Genomic DNA, 23,568 nt, shown 5'->3' with positions numbered 1-23,568 from the left:
AGTGGTTAGCACTGCTGCCTCACGGTTAGAATACCATCTGGAAGGCCTGGGTTCGATTCCACCTTGGCCCAGGCCTCTCCCTCTCTCTGTGTGGAGTTTGCATGTTCTCCCCGTGCTTGCGTGGGTTTCCTCCGGGTACTCCGGTTTCCTCCCACATTCCAAAGACATGCACTTACTGGGGTTAGGTTAATTGGCTAATCTAAATTGCCCATAGGTGTGAATGAGTGTGTGAAAGGTTGTCTGTCACTCCGTGTTGGCCCTGCAACAGGCTGGCGACCTGTTCAGGGTGTACCCTGCCTCTCGCCCTATGACAGCTGGGATAGGCTCCAGCCCCCCCGCGACCCTTAACAGGATGTGCGGAAGCGAATGGATGGATGGATGGATGGATGTTTTCACTGACACTAAATGTACCAGACCATTATTTTTCTTTGCAAAGAAAGAGTGTGTGTGTGTGTGTGTGTGTGTGTGTGGGGGTGGTTAAAGGGGTGAAAGACATTCACAGGAACTAAAAAAGCAGACCATTTACACACACCCATAATACACACAAATAAGTGCTGTAATAGTTACTTAAATGATGCAAAAATTAAACATTATAAATGAATTAAACATTTTCAGTGTTTAATTCATTATTTAGAGGAAGAATGGGGAACTTTGGTATTTTCTACAGTTTTGAGGCAGCAGGTCTGTCACCCAACAGCACAGACTTGAAATGTCAAAGTATTATTTTTTATAAAACACATGGATCCAAAACTCCAGGCAGGTGAAACACAAAGTAGAATGCAGGATCACAAACATTATTAAGATTAGAACAGGCAGTTAAAAAAGCTGAACACTTTAAAGCTGAAGCACAAAGTCAAACCAGCAGCCAGCGAGTGAAAATGAGCTGCTTGTATCATGGTCACAGGCTTCTGTGCTTTAGTGGGTTTCTTAACAGAGTTTTGGGGGTTTTGAGTCATCCCCACTGTCTCCATTAGTGTAAAGCTGCTGTGTGTAAATTTGTGTCTAGCTGTGTATTTGTTTGTTACTTCGTGGTTTACTTTTGTAATGTTTTTTCTCTGTATCGTGTGTTGGGTTTTACTTCATTTGTCTCATTTTCTCAATTAGTTTCAGCATTCTGCAAAGTACTTATTCTGCAGAAAGATGTTCCCATCAGTGTTCTTGGAATCAATACTAAGGTTGAACTCATGTTAAATTCTTTATATTCTGTTCAATCTACAGTAATGCATTACATTCTATAAATCTACCGTAACGTGCTTGTTACTCAAGATTTCCGCAGTATATAAAGGGTTAAAACATCAACAAGAAGAGCCTATTGAGAACCTATAGAGCTCATCTTGAAATAGCAAATATGTTTGGCACAACAACGCATTCAGATCACAGTTCTGCTTGCAAGATCTACCAGACATGACAGGCTTTAAAAAAAAAAAAAAAAAAAAAAAAAAAAAAAAAAGATTTCCGCAGTACACACAAAGGAATTTTGGAACACTTCACAGTTTTAAGGAAATTAGGAACTCGTACTTATGTATCCTTTCAGCATCATTTGAATTTGCATAGCTTTACTATACAGGGGTTGGACAATGAAACTGAAACACCTGTCATTTTAGTGTGGGAGGTTTCATGGCTAAATTGGACCAGCTTGGTGGCCAATCTTTATTAATTGCACATTGCACCAGTAAGAGCAGAGTGTGAAGGTTCAATTAGCAGGGTAAGAGCACAGTTTTGCTCAAAATATTGCAATGCACACAACATTATGGGTGACATACCAGAGTTCAAAAGAGGACAAATTGTTGGTGCACGTCTTGCTGGCGCATCTGTGACCAAGACAACAAGTCTTTGTGATGTATCAAGAGCCACGGTATCCAGGGTAATGTCAGCATACCACCAAGAAGGACGAACCACATCCAACAGGATTAACTGTGGACGCAAGAGGAAGCTGTCTGAAAGGGATGTTTGGGTGCTAACCCGGATTGTATCCAAAAAACATAAAACCACGGCTGCCCAAATCACGGCAGAATTAAATGTGCACCTCAACTCTCCTGTTTCCACCAAAACTGTCCGTCGGGAGCTCCACAGGGTCAATATACAGGGCCGGGCTGCTATAGCCAAACCTTTGGTCACTCGTGCCAATGCCAAACGTCGGTTTTAATGGTGCAAGGAGCGCAAATCTTGGGCTGTGGACAATGTGAAACATGTATTGTTCTCTGATGAGTCCACCTTTACTGTTTTCCCCACATCCGGGAGAGTTACAGTGTGGAGAAGCCCCAAAGAAGCGTACCACCCAGACTGTTGCATGCCCAGAGTGAAGCATGGGGGTGGACCAGTGATGGTTTGGGCTGCCATATCATGGCATTCCCTTGGCCCAATACTTGTGCTAGATGGGCACATTACTGCCAAGGATTACCGAACCATTCTGGAGGACCATGTGCATCCAGTGGTTCAAACATTGTATCCTGAAGGCAGTACCGTGTTTCAGGATGACAACGCACCAATACACACAGCAAGACTGGTGAAAGGTTGGTTTGATGAACATGAAAGTGAAGTTGAACATCTCCCATGGCCTGCACAGTCACCAGATCTAAATATTATTGAGCCACTTTGGGGTGTTTTGGAGGAGCGAGTCAGGAAACGTTTTCCTCCACCAGCATCACGTCGTGACCTGGCCACTATCCTGCAAGAAGAATGGCTTAAAATCCCTCTGACCACTGTGCAGGACTTGTATATGTCATTCCCAAGACGAATTGATGCTGTATTGGCCACAAAAGGAGGCCCTACACCATACTAATAAATTATTGTGGTCTAAAACCAGGTGTTTCAGTTTCATTGTCCAACCCCTGTACCTGGTATCTAATTACTGGTAATCCAGTAGTTTTCCGTTATTTCATCCATCCATCCATCCATTCTCTTCCATTTATCCTTTTCAGGGCCACGGGTAGGCTGGAGTCTGTCCCAGCAATCATTGGGCGAGAGGCAAGGTACACCCTGTACAGGTCACCAGTCTCTTGCAGGGCTAACACGGAGAGATGATTCACACTCACATCCACACCTGCCCACTGTGAACGACCATCACTGAGCAGAGATTGTCAGGTACCTACAGTGCAGACTTGAGGTCCCTCCCCAGGTCCCTCAACTCCCACGCATACGTTACTTCAGGTGACCTCAACAGGTCACATGATTTGGGTGGGGTGGGGGATCACACAGTGGTTCCACCTGAAAACCCTGGTGGTAATAACCCACACCTTGAATATGAATAATAATGAGTCAGTGACCATCTCCAAAGGGGACAACTCCTAAGGTTTAAATACCTGGGATTCTCCAACTTTTGGTGGAGAATCCTGAAGAAGCTTCTTGGATAAGTGTGAAACTGGCTTCAAATATTTTTTAAAGAACTACACTCTCCTTTTTTTGAGCTGTTGAGAATACCATGTCCTGGATGCCTGAGAATCTACACAGACATATGTTCCTGATGTTTCTTGCCACAGCCATCTTTAGTTGTTTGGTAACATTACAGATCCATGTATTCTTTGATGCTTTTTATTGATTATAAATTAAATGTATATGATTCTGATTTATTAGAAATTTAAGAATATAATGTATGGTGGTCAGAAAGAAGGAGCCAAAATTCATCCACAGTTATGTGGAAGACTCAGTGCCAATTATTGCAAATGCTTGACTGCAGTTCTTGCTGCCAGGGGTGGAACAACCAGCTGTTTGATTTAGTGGGCAATTACTTTTACACACAGGGCCAACGAGGTTTGGATAGTTGTTTGATGATGTGAAACATTTAAGTGTGACACATATACAAAAAATAAGAAATCAGGAAGGAGCAATGATGAATTTGAGACCTCAAATAATGAAGAGAGTCAAGTTGGAAATTCATACATAAATGTTATACCGTAAATTGTATATATTGATTCATAAATATTAAATATATAGATTGTGTATTGATTAATGAATAAAAATATTGTCTGTTTATGTGTGATTTACTTTTGTGGTGGATAAATAGTAAGCTCTTTGTAACTAGACCACACCTGTTTCCCCAACTTGTTTCACTTTTAGCTCATAATGATGAACCTGATTACAAGCACTCAGCTCAGTTTCATTTTTCACTAAAACAAAACCAGTATGTGTATTGCAGAGCTTTACTGCGTTTATCTGAAACCAAACTGCTATATCTCTTTTTGCTTATTAAAAAAAACACTTTGACATGCCTACATTATGGTTTGTATTGCTGACAATTGCTGCTGTCTTAACCCTTTTACTACCACAGGGGTCCCTGTGGTAGTAAAAGGGTTAAAATAAAACTGTCTAAAAATACTTAGTTTGTGTGTGTGTGTGTGTGTGTGTGTGTGTGTGTGTGTGTGTGTGTGTGTGTGTATGTCGCTAGAAAGCTGCCTGATACTGACGGCATACAGATTTTCTTTTTTTTTTTTTGATTTGGTACCATCTCCGTTCTGCCCTTTTCGCGCTGCCTTCAATGTTCACCTTTAAGCTAGTAAATTTGACAACTTCATGTATTAGTTGCTTTTTGAAACGACAAATGATATACCCTGTAGCCCAATGATCTTAATTATATTAATTACTGTCTTAGACACTTCCCCTCATGGGGAAAAAAGCGTCACGCTATATGTTACAAGCGCAACGATTGATTTCATTGCGCTTCGTGAGGTGACTGTAATATCTCCGACGACCTAGAAGGGAGCATCAGCTGGGAATAAATTGCCGCCGCGGCGCCCGAGAAGTCCGCAGTTGAGTCCAGCTGGAAACATGCAACTCTTCTGTTGGGGAGACAGCTCCAATGGACAGTTCGGGCTACAGGGAGCCCTCAGCCCCATGACCTGGACCGTCCCCGGGGTTGTAACCAAAATCTGCTGCGGCGACCGGCATACTTTGTTTCTAAATGCAAATGGGGATGTGCTATCATGTGGACACAACTCTCAGGGACAACTTGGGCGACAGAGGAACAAAAAAGAAAAGATACCAGGTGAGTAGGCTGATGAAGGTTCTTGCTTTTTCCTCAAAGGAAACGAAATAGTTGGAATGAAAGGAAATTGTATGATAATTTTATTATTTGTTTGCGTCCACATCTTTTATTTATTTATTTATGCTGCTTGCTTTTAACCAGATACTGCACCCTTAAAAATACACAACTCATCACTGCACACTTATTAAGTAAACAAACTCACTGAGTTAAGTTTCAGTTTCGTTTCACTGCTGTCAGTACAGGCAACGAAAGTTAAGACCAGAAACCATAGTGGCTGTAGATAACAAACTAATATAAATGAAGCATGAATATGGAATTATTATGAAATCATATACACGTCAAAAGTCACAAGCAAATAATTTAATTGCTACTTGCGCAGTTAAAAATCTCGCGTTTATAATTCAGCAGCTTAGCGCACAAAGAAACCATCCACAGGTGGGAGAGTCTGATCTGAGAGCAGCAGATTCACAGACAGCTCTGCTCTCGACCTGAAACCTGCTTGAAGCCCAAAGGAAGAGGGGCCCTGGTGTGATTGGTCCCTTTGGCGGCTGTGTCGCCACATCCTCTGTGATTAGCAGGTTCCGTTTACTGCAGCAAACACGCAACTGCACTTATCTTATAATTCTTCGATTTTTTCCATATCAAAGTGAAGCCAATGATGAATCAGCACATCCACCAGTGCACAGTAGAAATAACAGTTCACAACCTTCACTTTGCAAAAAGTCAACAAAACCTCAAGCAACGTAGCCCACAGATACTGATGTGTGTAGCTCATCAACTCTTTTATAATTTTTTTTATTTATTCATAAAAAGATACACTTTACAAAGGCGAATATTTTACTTTGAACTCTATTTAAGTTTTAATTACTAACTAGCCTGTTCAGCAGAATTAGAGTAATATAAAATATAAATCAACTGTGAATTAGCTCCAGAAAGACAGTTATATGATGTGGTAGGATTTTTAAACTTGAGTAAAATATACAATGGAAATACAAAATACTGCTGCTTTGTAACTGGCAAAATGTAACTAAACTATCAGTAGTAAACATACTATAAATTTTGCATTATTGTTTAATTATATACTTATTGATGCATTGACATGTGTTAATGTAATTTCTATTAGTGATGTGAAGCCTAGAAATTACAATTAGATTAACCCAGAGAACGTGCAGGTAAATCACCCTCAGAACTGCTGGCTGTTAGAATAAAGCTATTTGCTGCTTTGCAACACCTTAAAGAAGCACTTTCAAGCAGGTTTTAATGGCTGTCAGAGACCTTCCACTGTGTGTGTGTGTGTGTGTGTGTCAGTCAGTTCTCAATTGGCTGAAGTTATTGTGGTTAGACATGTATTGTGAACCAGCTGACATGTTGGTGTTCAATTTCTGTCATCCTTTCTAAGCTCAAGTGGAGGGGCTGGGTAATGTGGTGGCGATGGCTTGTGGTCAGGACCATTGTCTGGCTGTGAGTGCATCTGGACATGTTTTCTCCTGGGGGGCAGGAGAGGATGGACAGTTAGGACAGTCACAAAGACTTTCCAACAGTCACAGACCAAGGTAAGCTTTCATTCTCTGACATACATACACATGCACACTTATCACTGAAGTTGCACAAAGTTTTTTTTTTCCTTTCACATTTTAACCAATTATCATCCATCACCATGCAGTAAGGTGCCTATACCATTGCCCATACCGATAATTCAAGTTGCTTGTGGAAACTCCCACTCCCTGGCACTGACTCAAGGTAAGGCACTGATGACAGCTTTGTGGGTTTACAGGGAACAAAGGCAAGTTCAGTTTTCAAAGCATGCAAAGTCAGAATCCTACATTGTGTAGCAATGATTAATTTTCCCTTTTTAAAGTCACTTTATACCTTTGTTAAATCCAGTTTGCCCTTAAAATGCAAATCATATTATTTTATGTTGCTGACAATATTCAAGTGAAAGATATTTCATTGGCTAGAGACTATTGTAGCAAAGAAAATCAGTTCATTTAAACTCCACCACTATGGCACTTTGCATTTGTTATTTACCCAAGAGCATTATATAATAAAAAAGGCCATAACGGCACCTGAATTTCTCATTTGAGTTACATAATTCTCCTAAATGTGTCATTATTCTTGTGGAGAAGCTACATGTTCTTTGAACTTTGACACCTCTAAAACTCACCTTCAAAATCCTAGTCCACAAATTATATGATGACATCAAGGTGGTTATAACCCCATATATAAAGTATCTATGCTTCCTATTTATGCCACTTCCAATCCATGTAATCTATGTTAACTATACTGTGGTAAATGAGGAATATTATTGACGAACTAAGCTGATGTTTTTTAAAAGCTGTGTATAATTTATTTTTAACACTTTTCACCACTCTCAGGAGGAGATGTCTTCTCATGGGGTTTAAATAGTCATGGTCAGCTGGGCCTGGGGAAGGAGGTGCCAGTGCAGTGTACACCCGTCATAATCTGTGCTTTGACTGGAGTAGCTGTAACCCAGATTGCAGCAGGAGGGACCCACAGCCTGTTCCTCACCCTCGCAGACCTGGTGTACTGCTGTGGGGCCAATAAATGTGGTCAGCTGGGGGTCAACAGGGTGGATGAGAAAGGTACAAGTTAATGACTCAAAAACTCAGTGTACGTGTGTGCCATCATTTTGAAATGAAGCACTCTGAGTTTTCTCCATTTCTTGGTAACTTTAACAGGCAGGTTCAACATCTGTGTGGTGCCTGCTCTCAGACCTCTGAACGTCTCCTTCATAAGCTGCGGAGAGTCACACTCTGCCGTGTTGACAAAGGTATGAACTTCACCGGTTTGCCCACGTGACTTCAACTGTTAATTAACTCTCACAAAGAGTCTATGGTTTTTTCATGCGGTGCTGTGCTTTGTAGGACGGTAAAGTTTACACTTTTGGAGACGGAAGCCGAGGTCAGCTCGGTCACGGCACCTCTGCTAATGAAGTGAAGCCCAAACTGGTTGCAGGTCTGGATGGTCCTGCTTCTCAGATTGCATGTGGCAGGTGAAAACTATTTTTAATATAAGCATAATCAGTGTTGAGTACTGTCACCATCATAAAATCATACTTATATTCACTTTGGGAAGCTCTAACCAGAGAAAATTTAAAAAAAAATCTTAATCTTATGAAGTTTGCTGTTAAAATCATGACTGTTTTTGAGCTCCCAGGCATCACACTCTGGTTTTGGGTTCCTCTGGCCAGCTGTGGGCTTTTGGCAGTGGAGCCAAAGGTCAAATTGGAAATGGACACATGGATGGTAGTCTGACTCCCACTCTGATACAATTTCCACGGACCACTGATGGTGCAGCAGATATGCCCAGTGGTATGTGTATACTATGTCAATGTCAATTTTATTTCTATAGCACATTTAAAGCAACAGAGTTGACCAAAGTGCTTCACAAGTTGACTGCAAAAAAGCTAGAGAATCTATAAAACAATAAAATAAACAGAGCAAAACAAGTGCATGTTAGATTTTGCCAGTACAATTAATATTTGACAATCTTGATTGAACGAGAGGTTATGTGCTTCATAAATTGTGAGATATTTAAACTCAATTTCTTGATTTTTTTATTTATTTATTTTTTGTTTAAGCAGATCTGAAAATAGCTGCTGGATGGAATACAAACTTCACTTACTCTTCACCTGCAGAGGTAATCACACACAGCTTTAACTGTTCACAGATACATAAAACATTAAACTTGTCTGCCTGCCTTTTAACGTCTTCTGTCTTTTATTTGAAGAACTTGGTCCACAAACAGATAACTGGACGCCTCGATGAAACAAAACTCCAAGAATGGCTGACAATGGAGCACGGTACCGCAGAGGGGAAAAGGTAATTTATCACCACCCTGTAATCTTAAGATTTATGCGACTGCGGTTTTAATATTAGTCACATCTAATGTATGTTTCTTAACTGCTGTGTTTATTAGTCTGATGTTTTTATGTCTTTGCAACAGAGAAATAGCATCAATGTTTCTGACAAGTTCGAGTCTTGTTGCAAGTTTCACAAAAGCAAAGTAAGTCCTTTAATGCCGGCTTTGCTTAGATTGGGGTTAGTCTAGAAATGCAAGATTTAAGAACTGAAGGATAGGTGCTGCCTCTCACCTCTTTGTTTAAATGCTCCACCTTTGGTATCAGTGGGCTTCCACTAGAAGCGGGCGCCTTGACTGTGGACCTGGAGGCCGCTAGCCGAACTTTTGACCAGCTGATGGCAAGACCGTGGATCAAACAATCAGTAAAGAACATCCTTTAAACAATTTAATGAGATATAACATTTTTCACTTGAAACATTGCCGTGTAAGTCATACAGTACATCTCCTTTCCATGCAGGTAGACATGGACCTTCTGTGTAACTTGCTTTTCCTATCAAGAACTGCCTTAAAATCTCCAGAGATCCTCTTGGTTCTTCTGACCTGCCCCCTCCTTCAAGATGACTCTAATGTCATGAATGGAGTTGTGCCTGTGGCCATCACTTTAGCGCAGCTGCCTGAGAAGACTCTGGAAATATTAAGTAAAAACTTAGGAAACTTATCCTGGTCCAAAGGCTTTTTGTCACAGGATTGGGGAAAAATATATTTTTGAATTTACTGTCAGTGTTGACAAATGTGAATATGGAATTATTATGGGATTTAAATTATTATCAGTGTTTCCGAAAGTTTATATATTTATTGTTACACAATGGTTTTGGAGGTGTCTCAAATTCAATGAGGATATTATAAGAATAGGAAGTCATACAGTGTAAATATGCATTATGCCTTTTTTTTCTTTTGTTCTGCAGGGAGGTGGTGGTCTTCACTACCAGCCTCAATACTGATGAAGCACATTCTGGTCTTCAAAAAGGCTCTTGCCTTCATGCTAAAGAATGGCCTCTTAGAAACGCACAACCCAGGAGTCAGATTCTTGCTCCAAGCCCTCAAGCTGCTGTACAAAGTCAGTGTTGTGCGCTTTATTTTTATCTTCAGTTTGTTTAATGACTTTTTAAAATTTTGGGTAAAATTATGGATTATTGTTTTTAATTAACTGATCAGCTGTAACTTTTTGTCTGTAAAATATAATGAATTTTAATAACTGAATATCTCAATCTCAATTACCACACTGATGGGGTAGGAGGCTGGTCAAAGTGAGTGAAATGTGAAACACTTTCTCTATAATAAGTATTTTTCTTCAGGCAAACAAAGCTGGAAAATCCTACAAAGTCCCACTGAGCACCTTTTATGTAGAGGAAATCACTGGGGCTGTGGCGCCAGAGACAGACATCATTCTTTGGTGGCAATTTTCCAAAGTGGAGGTAAAAACAAGCAGTGTAGTAAATGCAAGTGCTTCAAAGAAACAATTTGTCTAGAATGCATTCATGGAAGCTTCTATCAGACTGATTTTTACTGATATTTATTACTAAATGACTTATTGTCTTAAAGGATGATGTGCACACACCTGCCATCTTCTGCCGCTACCCATTCCTTTTCACTCTGCTTCACAAGGTGGCCATATTTAACATCCATGCAGCCACAATAAAGGTAGAATTCAAATTTGATCCTTTGTACACATTTTACCTTCTGTGATTACGTAGCAACTGATTTCTATCTTTCAATAGATTTCTTTGTAATTGAGGGTTTTGCATTTGCAGAATATGCATCAGATTGCTCATAACGCTGCTTTGGTACAGCCTGATAAGCTGTTGGTGGGTGGCTCAGACTCTCCCCCTGCCCCAGTCTTCCAGCTAACTCTGAGACGAACTCACCTGGTCGAGGACACCTTCAGACAGCTCGGTGCAGCCGACCACTGTGCCTTCCAAAGGGAGCTTTTGGTAAAAATGAAATTATATCTTTACTAGCTTTTATAATGCAACTTAATAGCAAATAGTAACTTACTATCATAATATAATGTGTAAAAATGGGACCCATCCATTACTTATTCACTTATTTATCTTTATGTAGATAAATGCCCGTAAAATATTTAAAAAAAAGACTGGGAAATCTGGCATTGCAGTAATTAAAGGAAGTATGGACATTCATCATCTGAGTCCATGCATTTTTTTTCAGTATTGCCAACAGCATTATTTTTTCTATCCTAGGTGGAGTTTGTGGAGGAAAGGAAGAAATCAAATGTCAACAAGAGGGACTTTTTCCTGCATGTGTTTGATGAGCTGATAGCTCCTGAATCTAAAATGTTCATATACAACGAGAGCCAGACTCTCATCTGGTTTCCTCCCAAGGTGAGAGTGAGTGTTTTAAACGCTGAACAAACCACTCTTTAAACAAGAGAAAAATGAACTCTTTTTTTATTCACCAACCAAACAGCCAAAAGTCGAAGGGAAGACTTACTTCCTGTTTGGCGTTCTGTGTGGCCTGGCTCTCTACAACCACGACATTATCCACCTGCCCTTCCCACAAGTTCTGTACAAGAAGCTGCTCAACATCAAACCCTCACTGGATGACATGAAGGAGTTTGATCCTGTGCTGGCAGAGTAAGACAGATGTACAAATTCATAACTGAAGTGCTTTCTTTCTCACGGAAATGAAGACTAGAATAAGTTTTTTGTTTTTTTAATCTTGTTTTTCCAGTACTGTTTTTTTTAGTGTTAATAACAGTATAAAAAAGTTGTGTATCGCTTGTATTGATTTTAATCATTTGTAGGGGACATGTATGGGTTAAAAGTTTATGAGTGCTTTTGTGTCTTTAGGTCTTGGAGAATCATCTTGGAGGACTACACTCCTGATGTAGTTGAAGAGCTGGACGCTACTTTCGCTGTAAGTTTACTAAATCAGTGCCAGTTTTATTTAATAATTAGTTTTTCCTCACAGGATGATTGTCTGTACAGGTGTCCTGGGCTGGCGAGACAGTTGAACTTGATCCGAATGAACCGGGAAAACGTGTCACGGGATCAAACAGGTGACTGTAACAATCTGCACGGCACTCATTTGACCTGCCTCTGAGCTTTTAACTATAGCATAATTCATTACATATCCTCTTACCCTTCTATCATTTCTGTGTGTGCACTGAGCTAACACACAATTAGCCGTTGTTATGCTGGATGAAAATATCGCCTTTGCTGCAATCTAGCAGCTGCAGCCACACTGTGCCCCCCTCTTTATAGCTGCAATTTACCATTACACTGGCCAGGATGCAACATACTACCAACAGTATAAATCAATGTCTGTATATGTTTTAACATTTTTTTTTTCTTAATAGGAAAGAATATGTATCCGCCTTTGTGAACTATGTCTTCAACAAATCAGTGGAGAGAGTGTTTGGGGAGTTCAAGAGGGGGTTTTTCAAAGTATGCAACATGGATGTAGTGGAGTTCTTCCAGCCAGAGGAGCTGCAAGCAGTAATGGTGGGCCAAGAAAACTATGACTGGGAGGTGTTCAAGAAGGTGAGCTGAAAAGCAAGAGGTCTTATTTTTTTTTTTAAATCTTGAGATCCAGCAATATTGCTTCACAACATAACACAAAAAAAGAAAAAATTAACCCAAAGCAAGTCTGAATAAGGGGAGTTTTTAGCTGTTTAATGTATGCAGACTTAGTTAAATCCATTCATATGTTGTAACATAAAAAGCTATGCTTCTGAAGATTATTCAGTGGTAATTGTGATTATATACTAGAGATCAGTGGTTAACGTTTTGTGCTCAAAGTCTAGTTACTTGCAGTAACTGCAAGTACTTGTAGTATTTTTTTTAACAAAATGCATGGAACTATTAAATGATTATTTCAGTGAAACGTGGGAAGGTTAGAGGAGAATTTTCTCTTTAGGTAAATGTTGAAGTCTGAAACTTAAATTGAGGTCCCAACGCAAAACACTTTTTGTGAGCGAACACAAGCGGAGTTTTAATGCTAACGGTGTGCTGTGTCAGCAGCTTTCATGTAAAATACAGAGAAATGCACTAGAGTGCAGTGTTTCCCTCTAAATACTGTCCAACTCATCTGAGCAGCTGCACATACCTAGTTTGGAGTTATTGGGATAAAAAAATGTAAAAGTACCAGGATGACAATTCTTGTTAGATTTCTGATTATGTGTATATTTATTTTAATGTTTCCTAAAAGAACACAGTTTATGAAGGAGAATACCACGCTGAGCATCCAAATATCCTCATCTTTTGGGAGGTCTTTGAGAACCTGACAGCAGAGGAAAAGAAAAAGTTTCTTTGTAAGTATTTCCTGATTAGGCTTATTGTCATTTCTATTTGCTGTTTATCAGTTTCTAACTTAACATATTTTTCTTAATATTCTACTAAAAATTCCACTGTTAACCTTCTTTGGTCCTCAGTGTTCCTCACAGGCAGCGATCGGGTACCATTCCTGGGAATGGAGATCATCAGGATGAGAGTGGCTGTGCTGCCTGATGCCTCTGAACGCCATTTGCCAGAATCGCTAACCTGCCATTACCTGTTACTCCTGCCCATCTACCGCAGATACCCAGTTGAGAGGACGATGCAGACACGGCTTCTCCAGGCCATAAATCACAACAGAGGCTTCTGGAAGAAGCGCGACACCACAGAATGAAGTAGCAGAGGTTTCTTTAGAAAGAACCCATCTTAGCTTCAGTTAGCTTTGTGCTCTTTTGGCTGCTTTTCTTTTGACTGTTATTTGTATTTTATTTTTCTTCTTTGCTTTTAAAAATGAACACAAGTTTAAATCTGTCATAGAGACAATGCTTAAAAAATTTATTGGACCACTACCCCAACGCACCGTTTTTGCCACAGCTGCCCTAAATAAACAGTATTGGTAATTATTTTTTTTATGTTTCTTTAATGTTAATCCAACAGTATGCACCAGCGCTTTAGTTATATATTTACTGCTAAAATATAAATATTGTTATCCCTGCTGAACTGTCAAATTCACAGATTTACAAAAAAGCTGATATAGCACATTATTATTTTTTGATAAAGAGGCCAAATTACAGTTACTGGGTACAAAAAGTTGAATTCAGTTTGTTTTTTGCCTAATAAACAACATTTTTAGATTTCTAAAACATTTGTGTTTTCTTGTTTTTATGACACATGGTCTAATAAGTTTATTAAGCACTGTATGTCATGTTTATGTAATGAAAAAGAAGAAAACTATTTAGGAAATTGCCCTTTCTTACATTTGCAGCTTAAAAACCACCTAAAAAAATTCTCTGCAGTGCTGTCTGGTAGTTTAATTGTAGACGTGCTCAAATGTAGTTTTATAAAGCACAGAAATATTTTTTTCATTGCCTGAATAATAAATTTACACCAAGGGCCATGTATCAAAAAACAGTCCAGGTATATGCTCTTTTATATTTAATTTCAAGTTTACAAGATTAGCTTTACTTTAGGTTTGTTAAAGGATTTGTTTTATGGTTCCTTCCATTAAAGTCTGAATTGGAACAATTATCTGCTGTGCAAATATAGTAAGGTGTGGGGGGAGAAAAAAAATCAATACAGCATAATATCAGTATCTGCAATATTGTATCGATATCTTGCTATATAAATTTCAAAAACAAATTAAACCAAGAAAATATGTTGCTTTTTTCCCCCTACCTGTCCATACAATGTTATACAAAATAAGGGCTTTTATTACACACTCATGACACAGGAGTGTGAAAACCATACCTGTCAAGTCTCCCGTTTTGGACGGGAAATTCCCGTATTTTACCCCTCTGTCCCGGCGTCATCCCGTATTTTTCCCGTATTTTCAGTTTCCAGTTTGCTATTTTTTGAAAGCATTCCTGTGCCACTCCAAACTGAACAGTTACTATCACTAGGTTAGTGCCGACAGCTGGAACAACCCCGTATTAAACAATACGGCACAAAATTGATCTAGGTAATGTGGGTCTAGGAAACGCATTAAAGTTATTAAGTTATTTCATAAAGTTTATTTATAGTTCTAAACATATTTATGGTGGTTTTTTTTCTTCACTTTTTGTCTCTCCAAAGATGTTTTTCCTCTCTTCTGCAGCCTCGATTGCAACTACAGTACATCCAAATGAACAATTATGCAAATTACGTGATGCCGTCATATAGTGACCTATTTTCAGGGAAAATTTCCCGTATTTTTAAATACAAACCTTGACAGGTATGGTGAAAACTTGTGTGACATTCCCAGGCTTGAGGAAAGTTTTCAGTGCAATAGGAAGGATTGCATTAACATGCAACATTTTAAAAACATTGTATACGTTTTAAAAAAGGGTGATGTATCACAGTATGTTATTACAGTACTCAGCATATCGCAAAAATATTTAAAAATCACAATATCCTACCATGAGTGAAGTATCATGATAATCTCGTATTGTGGGATCTCTGGTGATTCCCACAAGTGAACTTTACACGCAGATGTTTTTTCATCAAAGAATCTCACACCTCAGTAGCTCCGTCAGTCACACTTTATTCAGACACATTTCAAAGGCTTGATTTGAGAGGCTGTACGTATGCTTTCAGCGCACTTTGACAATCGCACTGGGATTAATTCATGCTTAATCATGAGAAAAAGTGTTGAAATGAATTGATACAAATCCTCCCCAATGAGATGCTTTTTATGTTAGTATTCAAAACTGTTGGAAAAAGGGGTTTCACAGCAACTATTTGACGAGAACTTATTGTTCAATAATCAATAAAAACTAAATGGGGTGGTGGTGGTGGTGGGGTAAATTTGAGGAAAATGAAGAAAGCCTGAATTTTTTAATATCCTAAAATAACTGAAGTGAATGTGAACCCTACCCAAGCCTGAACAGTATACACATAAGAAGATTCACAAGCACATTAAAGCACAGAGCGCATTTTAGACATTAAATTACTTCAAGTATCTTAAAGAAGACTGAAAGAGCTGTTGCAGAACAAACCACCTGATTTCATCCCCTCTCTTTATCCCATCTGACTTTCAATATGAAAAACAGTAAATAAGTTTCTCACTTTTTAAAATGATATCAAGATGAACTTTACATTTCATCCTGAGGTCTAAGTCTTATCGACATCATTGCTTACAGGTGATATTTCTATTCACGGGTTGTCAGGCAGCAAAGCTCACGTGTAATAAAGCATATACCAAAAGATTAAACCAACAAAATGTTTGTCTTACACTCAGGCTTAAAGACGAGTTTGGTAACCCTGGTTTCCACATAGATGTTTTTACACACACACTGCCGGACATTCACAACCATTAAGCAAACATCAGGAGAAGGGAAACAGTTTTTCCTGGTCAAACATCCGCACAGAGCCAGTTGATCGCTTTTAAACCTGGATTTTTGAGTTCTTTTTATTAAGTGGACGGTCTGTCTGAGGTTAGTGCTTTTTCTTGGCTCAGGGACATCACTCATGAAACATCTGCAATAATACTCTTGCTGTACACAAACATATATACATAAATACTCCTAAAAAAAACAAAAAAACAAAAACAACCCATAATTAGCAGGTAATTACACAGTATAGAAAAAACTTAAAGCCACTTGCTTTCGCTACAAAATTGTGAAGACATAAAAAAGGCAATGCTAATGAAATAGCTGTGCTGTGAGAGAAAAGGCAGGAATGCCTCACATCCTCTCTTAACCATCTTGTAGCGCGTTGTTCGGCTCCACGTGTACATGGAGAGTCTTTATGCCAAACGTGTATTTCATCCAAGTCCAGCTTCTTTGATATGTGTGTGGTGTTTTTTATTTTAGTGGGGTGAGATGACAAGTTCTACGTGTGAGTGTTGCAGGTTTTATCTGATGAGGTGGAAGGTGAGCCAGTACATGAAAATGGGCTGTGCTGCTGCTATGGCCATGGTGAGGTACATCCTCAGTTGGTTTCTGGCTCCTCTCACTAGCTTCCCTTCTGCTGCCGCTTCTGATAACAACTTCAGACGTAGAGTGCGTATCTGAGGAGAGACACGCAAAAGAGATTACTTAACATTTTATATACAGCTCTAAATTTTTAACCTTGCCATCCACTAAAGTAGCACTAAATTCTCTCTTTTCTTCTGACTGGCAGCGCCTTGCCTAGCCTATGCAAACCCAGCTCTGGTTGTGTCTGAGACGACACAACCATTTTTTAATGAGATTTATGAGAGTGAGTTAAAAGCCTTGTAGCAGTGTTTTGGACAGATTGGAGGTGATCAACAGATGCTTTAGACAGACAAGAAAACAGTGCATTACAATAATCCAAATAAGAGGAGGCAAAGACACAGACAAGCAACTCCAGTTCACTTTTTGAGACAACAGTCTTGAGTTTAGGAATATTTCTTAAATGGAAAAAAAAAAAAAAAAAGTAAGTCAGAGACTTGATGTGAGCATTACAAGTCAAGCATTAAGCTGCAAGAAGTTATTTGCCATCCAACCTTTAATTGTAATAATAGAATCAATTAAAATGGATAACGTGTCCAATTCATGAGGTTTAAAAGAGGGATACAGTTAAATGTTGTCTGCAAACAGATGCTAAAAAAATGCTTTAAAACTACTGATAATAGGGAGAATATACAACCAAAATAACAAGGGACTAAAACCAGATCCTCGTGGAACGCCACATCTGACCAAAAACTTCCCACTGAGACCAAAAGTGTTCTACCAGAAAGGTATGAAGTGAAACACTTCAAGACAGAGCTGAAAATCCTCGCACGTGGTTTAACCTGTGGATTAGGATCTGATGATCAATGGTATCAAAGGCTGAGATAAGGTCCAACAAAACAAGGACTGAGCAGTCACCTTTATCTGCTGCCAACAAAAGGTCATTTGAGGCTTTAAGGAAAGCCGTTTCAGTGGAATGTAAATTTCTGAAACCAGACTGAAAGCTATCAAGAATATTGTGCTTCTCCAAAACCTTCCTTAATAGTGTCCCAACAGCCTTTTCTAATAATTTGGTGATAAATAGAATGAGCAAGGTCTATGAGCAGCTTCACAATAATTTTCCAAATCAAAAGCTGTACACTAAAAAAAGTTACCGAAATTAAATAAATGATTCCACTCACCATGAAGATAAAGATGGCAGCACAGCACCACAGTAGAGACAAATAATATGCTGACTTCCCAAACAAAAGGCCTGCCACTAAGCCTACAATCATCCTAGATAAACAAAAAGAGATATACACAGATTCAACATGACATTCACAGATCCAGAGTAAGAAAATGCAAACAATGACACAGACAGGTAACATACCCAACATATTTATAGCCAGCAAAGGCGAGCAGGTCTATAGTGGTGAGGTCCGTGTTTACAGTGACAAGGTAGAGCGACAGGAGGACCGCCAGGACTTCCATGATTAACCACACCAAAGCTGAGCTGGCTTGAACTCCCAGCAGCTCTGGTGAAAACCTGAGGGAGAAACAAAATAAGAGAGTCTATAAACATATACCGCAGAATGCTGCGAATCATTATTATGAACCTGCAGTGCACTGCATTTTTAGCTTTCAGTTCCGAAAAGGCCTTCAATAAAATTAAGGGGCAAAAATAAAACACATAAAACCAAAAGTCTATAAATAAATGTGTAAGATATTAAGAACCAGAGATTAGGGTAATATTCAAACACTCAAATGTGTATCACTTTGATAAAAACATGGATCTAAGTGTACCTATTCTGTGTGCCGAGGGCCAGTCCGGCCACCAAGATGTATGTGATGAAGCCCATGGTAGGAATGTAAAGGTCTGGAGCGTTCACATCAAAGCGCGGAGCCACAGGAGTGTCCTGCTGGTAGCTCACCTCCCAGTTCTGGAACACACACGATCACACACTTACACTTAAAAAAGTAGAATTGATATCCAAATAAAACAGATTAGCAACCACAAACGTGAAAGAACAAAAAGTATTCCCTGCTTATGTGAGGATGACCAAGACACAGCACTATTTTCTCCAGGAAGAACTAGAAGCAGGCATTCTCTCTCAGCTTGGCACATTTATGGAAAAACCATAGAAATATTTACGTTGTCACAGACATACAATCACTACCTATATCCAACAGAATGACTGACTTTTAGCCAGTGTAAAGTGACTTACTTTGTGCATATAGGGAAAAACTAGAAGGCCCAGTTTCTTCCCAACGTACACTGTGTCCACAGCAAAGTAGTACTTTAGCTTAGAAATTGGGATGAATCTGTCCAGCTGAAAGCACACACACATGAACATGAGGTTTGCTTCCTGTGAATAAGGGCAATCACAAGATTTATTCTGCAAGATTAAATATCAACAGGATTTTGTTGGACCCATTCATGTTAAAAATCTGTGAGTCACTCTTACATTCTTGTCAACCATTTCTCTCCCCTGGGATGCCAGTGAGCTGCCATATGCCATGGCCAGATTGGACATGGGCTCTGACAGCAGGGACTGCCCAGGAAATCCCGGAGTTTGAGGGCCGGCCTGCTGGTTCCTGCCAAGGTGACACAAGACAGTGACTCAGCTGAACGAACATGATGATCTAATCAGCAAAAGCAATATGTACAATACATACAAGCAGAAAGTATGAAAAACACGAGCTGGAAAAACAGAAGTTAAACACGTGATGTGGAACTTTTGTCTCCACCTTCTGGTAGTAACAGTGACTGTAAAAACTATCAAAGGCTTGTTTTTGACAAGAAAACACCACATCAATAATTAATCTGTTTGTGCTTGCTTTCAAGTATTGTGGGTTTAGACTACAATCCTTTTTTTTTTTTTTTTTTTAAATTCCCAGAGCATCAGAAACTTTCCTCTGAGGGTTGGAGTGTTTCTGGAATCATGGAATCTTTTTGAATGGATCATCTAAGATTCAGTTTAGCTTCAGTCTCACTAGCAGAGTCCCACCTGTATCCTGGCTGTGCTCCAGGCCCAGCTCTGCTCGTATCCTCAAACAGCTGGCTGCCATCTGAGCCCTCCACTGGGCTATTCCTCAGACGCATACTGGGCTCTGTGTGAAAAGACAGAGTTCGGAGAAGGAGATATGTCAAGCAAAGGAGTAGCTCTCTGTGCCTCTTGAATTACAATTATACACTGATCAAAAACATTAAGACAACACTCATCACAGTATAACACAAAATCGGTTAAACATAAGGGATATCAGTCTGTGTAGTTAGGAAGCATGAACCATTGTGATTCCATTTATTTTGGCTGCTGCAATCTGAACAAGCCCTCCTAGCGATTATTTGGATAATCCTGCAAATAGAGCATTACAGCAGTCTAACTTGGACAGTATGGATGCACTGACCAATTTCTCAGAGCCAGTTTGAGATATGAATTTTCTAACTTTTTATATATAGATTTTTTAAGTGGTAGAAAGTAGGTCTGGTGAACTTATTAAGATGATTATCAAAACTGAGTTTCCTGACTTGCTCACTGTGTTTCAGAGAAAGAGATGATAAATATGAACACATTTTCTGTCTCTGATTTTAATTTCCGTCTCGTTCTAAAAAGTTTCGAGACATCCAGCAGTTGTTGTGACAGGGGTTAGAACGTCAGAGGAAAATGATAGCTACAACTGTGTCATCTGAATAAGAACACGCCTGTTTACACAAAATTATGCCCCCAATCTGAAATCTCTGTGCAGAAGAAACAGCCCTTTAACTCCATCCACTGAACTAGCATTCATATATTCACTTATCACAAGACCTGATTACACAGTCCTCAGGCGCCTCAAACTATTGCTTGTTTTCCGGTCTCGTTTAAAGAGAACTCAGGAAAAGACGTCTTAAAAAATGGTAAAGACGCTTTAAAAAGTCACACATAATCTATAAATATCAGAAAATTATTCATTTCTACGCGATAAAGCAAGATTATTAAAGAGGCTCCTCTGGAGAGGTTCGGTGATGCACACGTATCTGCTCCGAGACACTTTTTTAATGGCACAAATAAGATAAGATAAGATAAAACTTTAATGATCCCACGACGGGGAAATTTGCGCATTACAGCAGCTCAGTACAGAGAAAAAATGAAAAGGATGAGTAAGAACAAATAACTAAACTAAAACTAAAATAGAATAAAATAAAATAAAATAGCAAAAAAACTATACACATATACATCAGCACTATATGCATAAAATATATGCATAAAATAATATATATATATATATATATATATATATATATATATATATATATATATATATATATATATATCTCAATGTCAATACACACATTTACATATACACACACATCAAAACACTATATACAGATATCAAAATATTATATACATTTGTAGCCGGTAAGGTACATAGCATAAATATGACACTATTACATCATTACTAATCATTAAACTGATCCGAGTTCAAGTAAGGGCTGTTTACTGCAAGCTATTAGTCCCAAACAAACAGACCTCAGCACAGAAGGGGCAAAGATAAGACGTACAAACCAAGTAAATAACGTCCTGAGAGGGGACCGTTAGCCAGCCCAGCCCGTTTACGGGAGATGAATTAGCATGTTAGCACTGCCAACGCAGTTTGTCGGCGTCTATTAATATCTGGAAATGAAAACTCATTAATAATTTTGATCTTTTTATTATGCTGTCTTCAAGGTTAGGTTTAAATTTACCGTCTGATATCCATGTTTTCATAAGTTGCTTAACGTCAGTAACTACCCTCAGCCGGCTGATAACAGCGAGCTAACACCAGCCAACACCAAATGTGTGCATGCACCCGGCAAACGTTAGGGACTGAGTTGGTGATAAAATTACGTACGTAACTTACGCTGTCTGAACCCACTTTGAGTTGCAGTATAATCCATTTAGAGCAACCAGACGGTAACAGCAACTGTCAAACGATCAACACGATTCGGATGGAGTCGGTACTTATTAGTAAGCTATACTGGAAGCTGTGGTCATTCATGAAATTTTACACGGAAGTAAATACGTTCTTCTTCTTCTGCTGCAGTTTTAAGGACAAACCCGTGAAAGGTAAACACCGCCCCCTACCGTGTCGAAGCGTCTTCACGATAACTCTTCCACCGTGTTTTCCTTGGTTTTGTTAATTGCCGTCGTCTGTGGCTCAGGCCGCAGACCTCTCAATCAGAAAGTCGGTAGGTCGATTCCTGACTCCTCCAGTCCGCCTGCCGAAGTATCCTTGGGCAAAATACTGAACCCTGAGTTTCCTTTGATGCATCCATGTGAGGATGTGTGTGAATGCTAAAAAGATAAATATTGCATAGATAAAAGTGCATGTGTGTGGTTGGGTGAATGCCACTTGTACTAAGAAAAGTACTTGTGTAAAGCTAACTGAACCTGCTATATTAATATAATCAAATAGTATAAACTGAGAATACAAACATTATTCCAACCTAATTTCTAAAGAATGAACTCAGCTTGAATCTGTTACCTACATTGTAGAAGGTGACTCTGCCTCCACACATAAACACAAATATTAGCACAGTTAGGGTTTAAAGTGGGATTTTGCAGGTGGGGGAACTCTAAGATAAGTTGTAATGGCTCAGCGTGGGGAAAAGTCACAATAATTTCTATTGTGGGCTCCAGTAGATTTTCTTTGGGTACAGGCTGTGATCAGCTGACATGCTGCTGCTGCTCTGAGGTTGACTGCTCTTGGTGGATGAAGTGAATTTAGCAAGATGTAACCCAGTATGTCACAAGGTATCTTGGCTGATTTCCATCCCCTACACTGTATATAACCATTTGTATAATGGTTGAATTCAGTGAATGAATCTAAGCACCACCAGCTTAAATTCAAACTCATCTCTGTGACACTTGATGTAACCAAACTCTGACCATGAACACAGCTCTGTGCACCAGTCTAACACAGAGCTTTACTGTAAATACACTCCAGCAAACTAACCTGTTCATCCTGCACTAAACTTCAGTATTTTCATGCAGCCTTTAAATAACAAATTTCACAATATGAAAAAACATAACTTCACATCATATACAGATCAATATCTGATGTTTTTTTTTTTTTTAAATGAGGACATTATATGTAGGCTTTAAATTTCTAGTTTATCAAATGTCACTGAGCAGTCCTTTAAATCTATCCTCTCTGTTTCCATCTTTCTCCATCTCTGAGTGAACTTTTCTCTCATTTTGCAAAATACAGCAGCTGGACCTTCAGCTAGCAGGTCCAGCTACACTGTGTGACAAAATGCACACACAGATACACCGATACAATTGTTCCTTATGTGTTATTATTCCTCCATTTAGGTTCAGATTGGTTTGATGTTTGAAGGCGCAGTGACCGGAAATGAAAACTACCCTCAGATGTTACACCGAAAGTAATGAGCACACTTTGAAAATATAAGGAGTAAAAGTAAAGATATTTGTGTAAAAATGTAGGGAGTAAAAGTAAAAAGTTGTCAGAAAAATAAATACTCAAAGTACAGATACCTGAAAAATCTTCTTAAGTACAGTAATGAAGTATTTGTGCTTTGTTACTTCCCACCTCTGTTTATAACCTTTCACATCCCATCAGCACATATTTATCCAGTATATTTCTTTTAACAGTGATGGGCAGTAACCAGGTTTTTTTTTTTAACATAGAGCAATGAAGTGCTTATTTTATAAATACACAATGACCCTATAAGTCACGGAGATGTATTAATGAGCTGTATTGAAAAAGGTATCCCTTTTTTCATTTAGCTTGGACAATATATGGTTGTTATTTTATGTGCATGGTTAATAAATGGCTGAACTTCAATAGTAAGTGAGGGTGTGGATAGTAAGGATGTGACATAAAATATAATGTCAGTACG

At 39.0% G+C, this 23,568-nt stretch overlaps 2 protein-coding genes across 4 annotated transcripts; one reads left to right on the top strand and one right to left on the bottom strand.

Annotated features, from left to right (window-relative positions):
- The first annotated feature begins 4,720 nt into the window (after positions 1-4,720).
- On the top strand, positions 4,721-14,829 carry LOC115791092 (E3 ISG15--protein ligase Herc6-like). Its single transcript, XM_030745190.1, has 23 exons — positions 4,721-4,981; positions 6,381-6,534; positions 6,645-6,721; positions 7,357-7,584; positions 7,681-7,772; positions 7,867-7,994; positions 8,159-8,313; positions 8,586-8,641; positions 8,732-8,823; positions 8,948-9,007; positions 9,129-9,225; positions 9,321-9,501; positions 9,769-9,920; positions 10,159-10,278; positions 10,406-10,504; positions 10,615-10,794; positions 11,062-11,202; positions 11,288-11,454; positions 11,671-11,737; positions 11,809-11,879; positions 12,180-12,363; positions 13,031-13,133; positions 13,254-14,829. The coding sequence occupies exons 1-23, from the start codon at positions 4,765-4,767 to the stop codon at positions 13,487-13,489; spliced, it is 3,057 nt and encodes a 1,018-aa protein (XP_030601050.1). The 5' UTR covers positions 4,721-4,764; the 3' UTR covers positions 13,490-14,829.
- A 489-nt stretch (positions 14,830-15,318) lies between these two features.
- yif1b (Yip1 interacting factor homolog B (S. cerevisiae)) lies at positions 15,319-21,726 on the bottom strand. Of its 3 annotated transcripts, none has more exons than XM_030744188.1 (8): positions 21,558-21,726; positions 19,694-19,796; positions 19,151-19,280; positions 18,911-19,015; positions 18,489-18,625; positions 18,076-18,231; positions 17,888-17,981; positions 15,319-16,801 (listed from the first exon to the last, which is right to left on the bottom strand). In XM_030744188.1, the coding sequence occupies exons 1-8, from the start codon at positions 21,601-21,603 to the stop codon at positions 16,646-16,648; spliced, it is 927 nt and encodes a 308-aa protein (XP_030600048.1). In that variant the 5' UTR covers positions 21,604-21,726; the 3' UTR covers positions 15,319-16,645. The 3 variants fall into 3 exon arrangements, with proteins under 3 accessions (XP_030600048.1, XP_030600049.1, XP_030600050.1); XM_030744189.1 differs by having other exon boundaries at positions 21,567-21,726; XM_030744190.1 differs by having other exon boundaries at positions 21,582-21,721.
- Between the last annotated feature and the right edge of the window lie 1,842 nt (positions 21,727-23,568).

Source organism: Archocentrus centrarchus, chromosome 13, assembly GCF_007364275.1.
Source record: "Archocentrus centrarchus isolate MPI-CPG fArcCen1 chromosome 13, fArcCen1, whole genome shotgun sequence".
Classification (NCBI taxonomy): Eukaryota; Metazoa; Chordata; class Actinopteri; order Cichliformes; family Cichlidae; genus Archocentrus; species Archocentrus centrarchus.
This window is presented reverse-complemented; position numbering and strand designations above follow the sequence as displayed.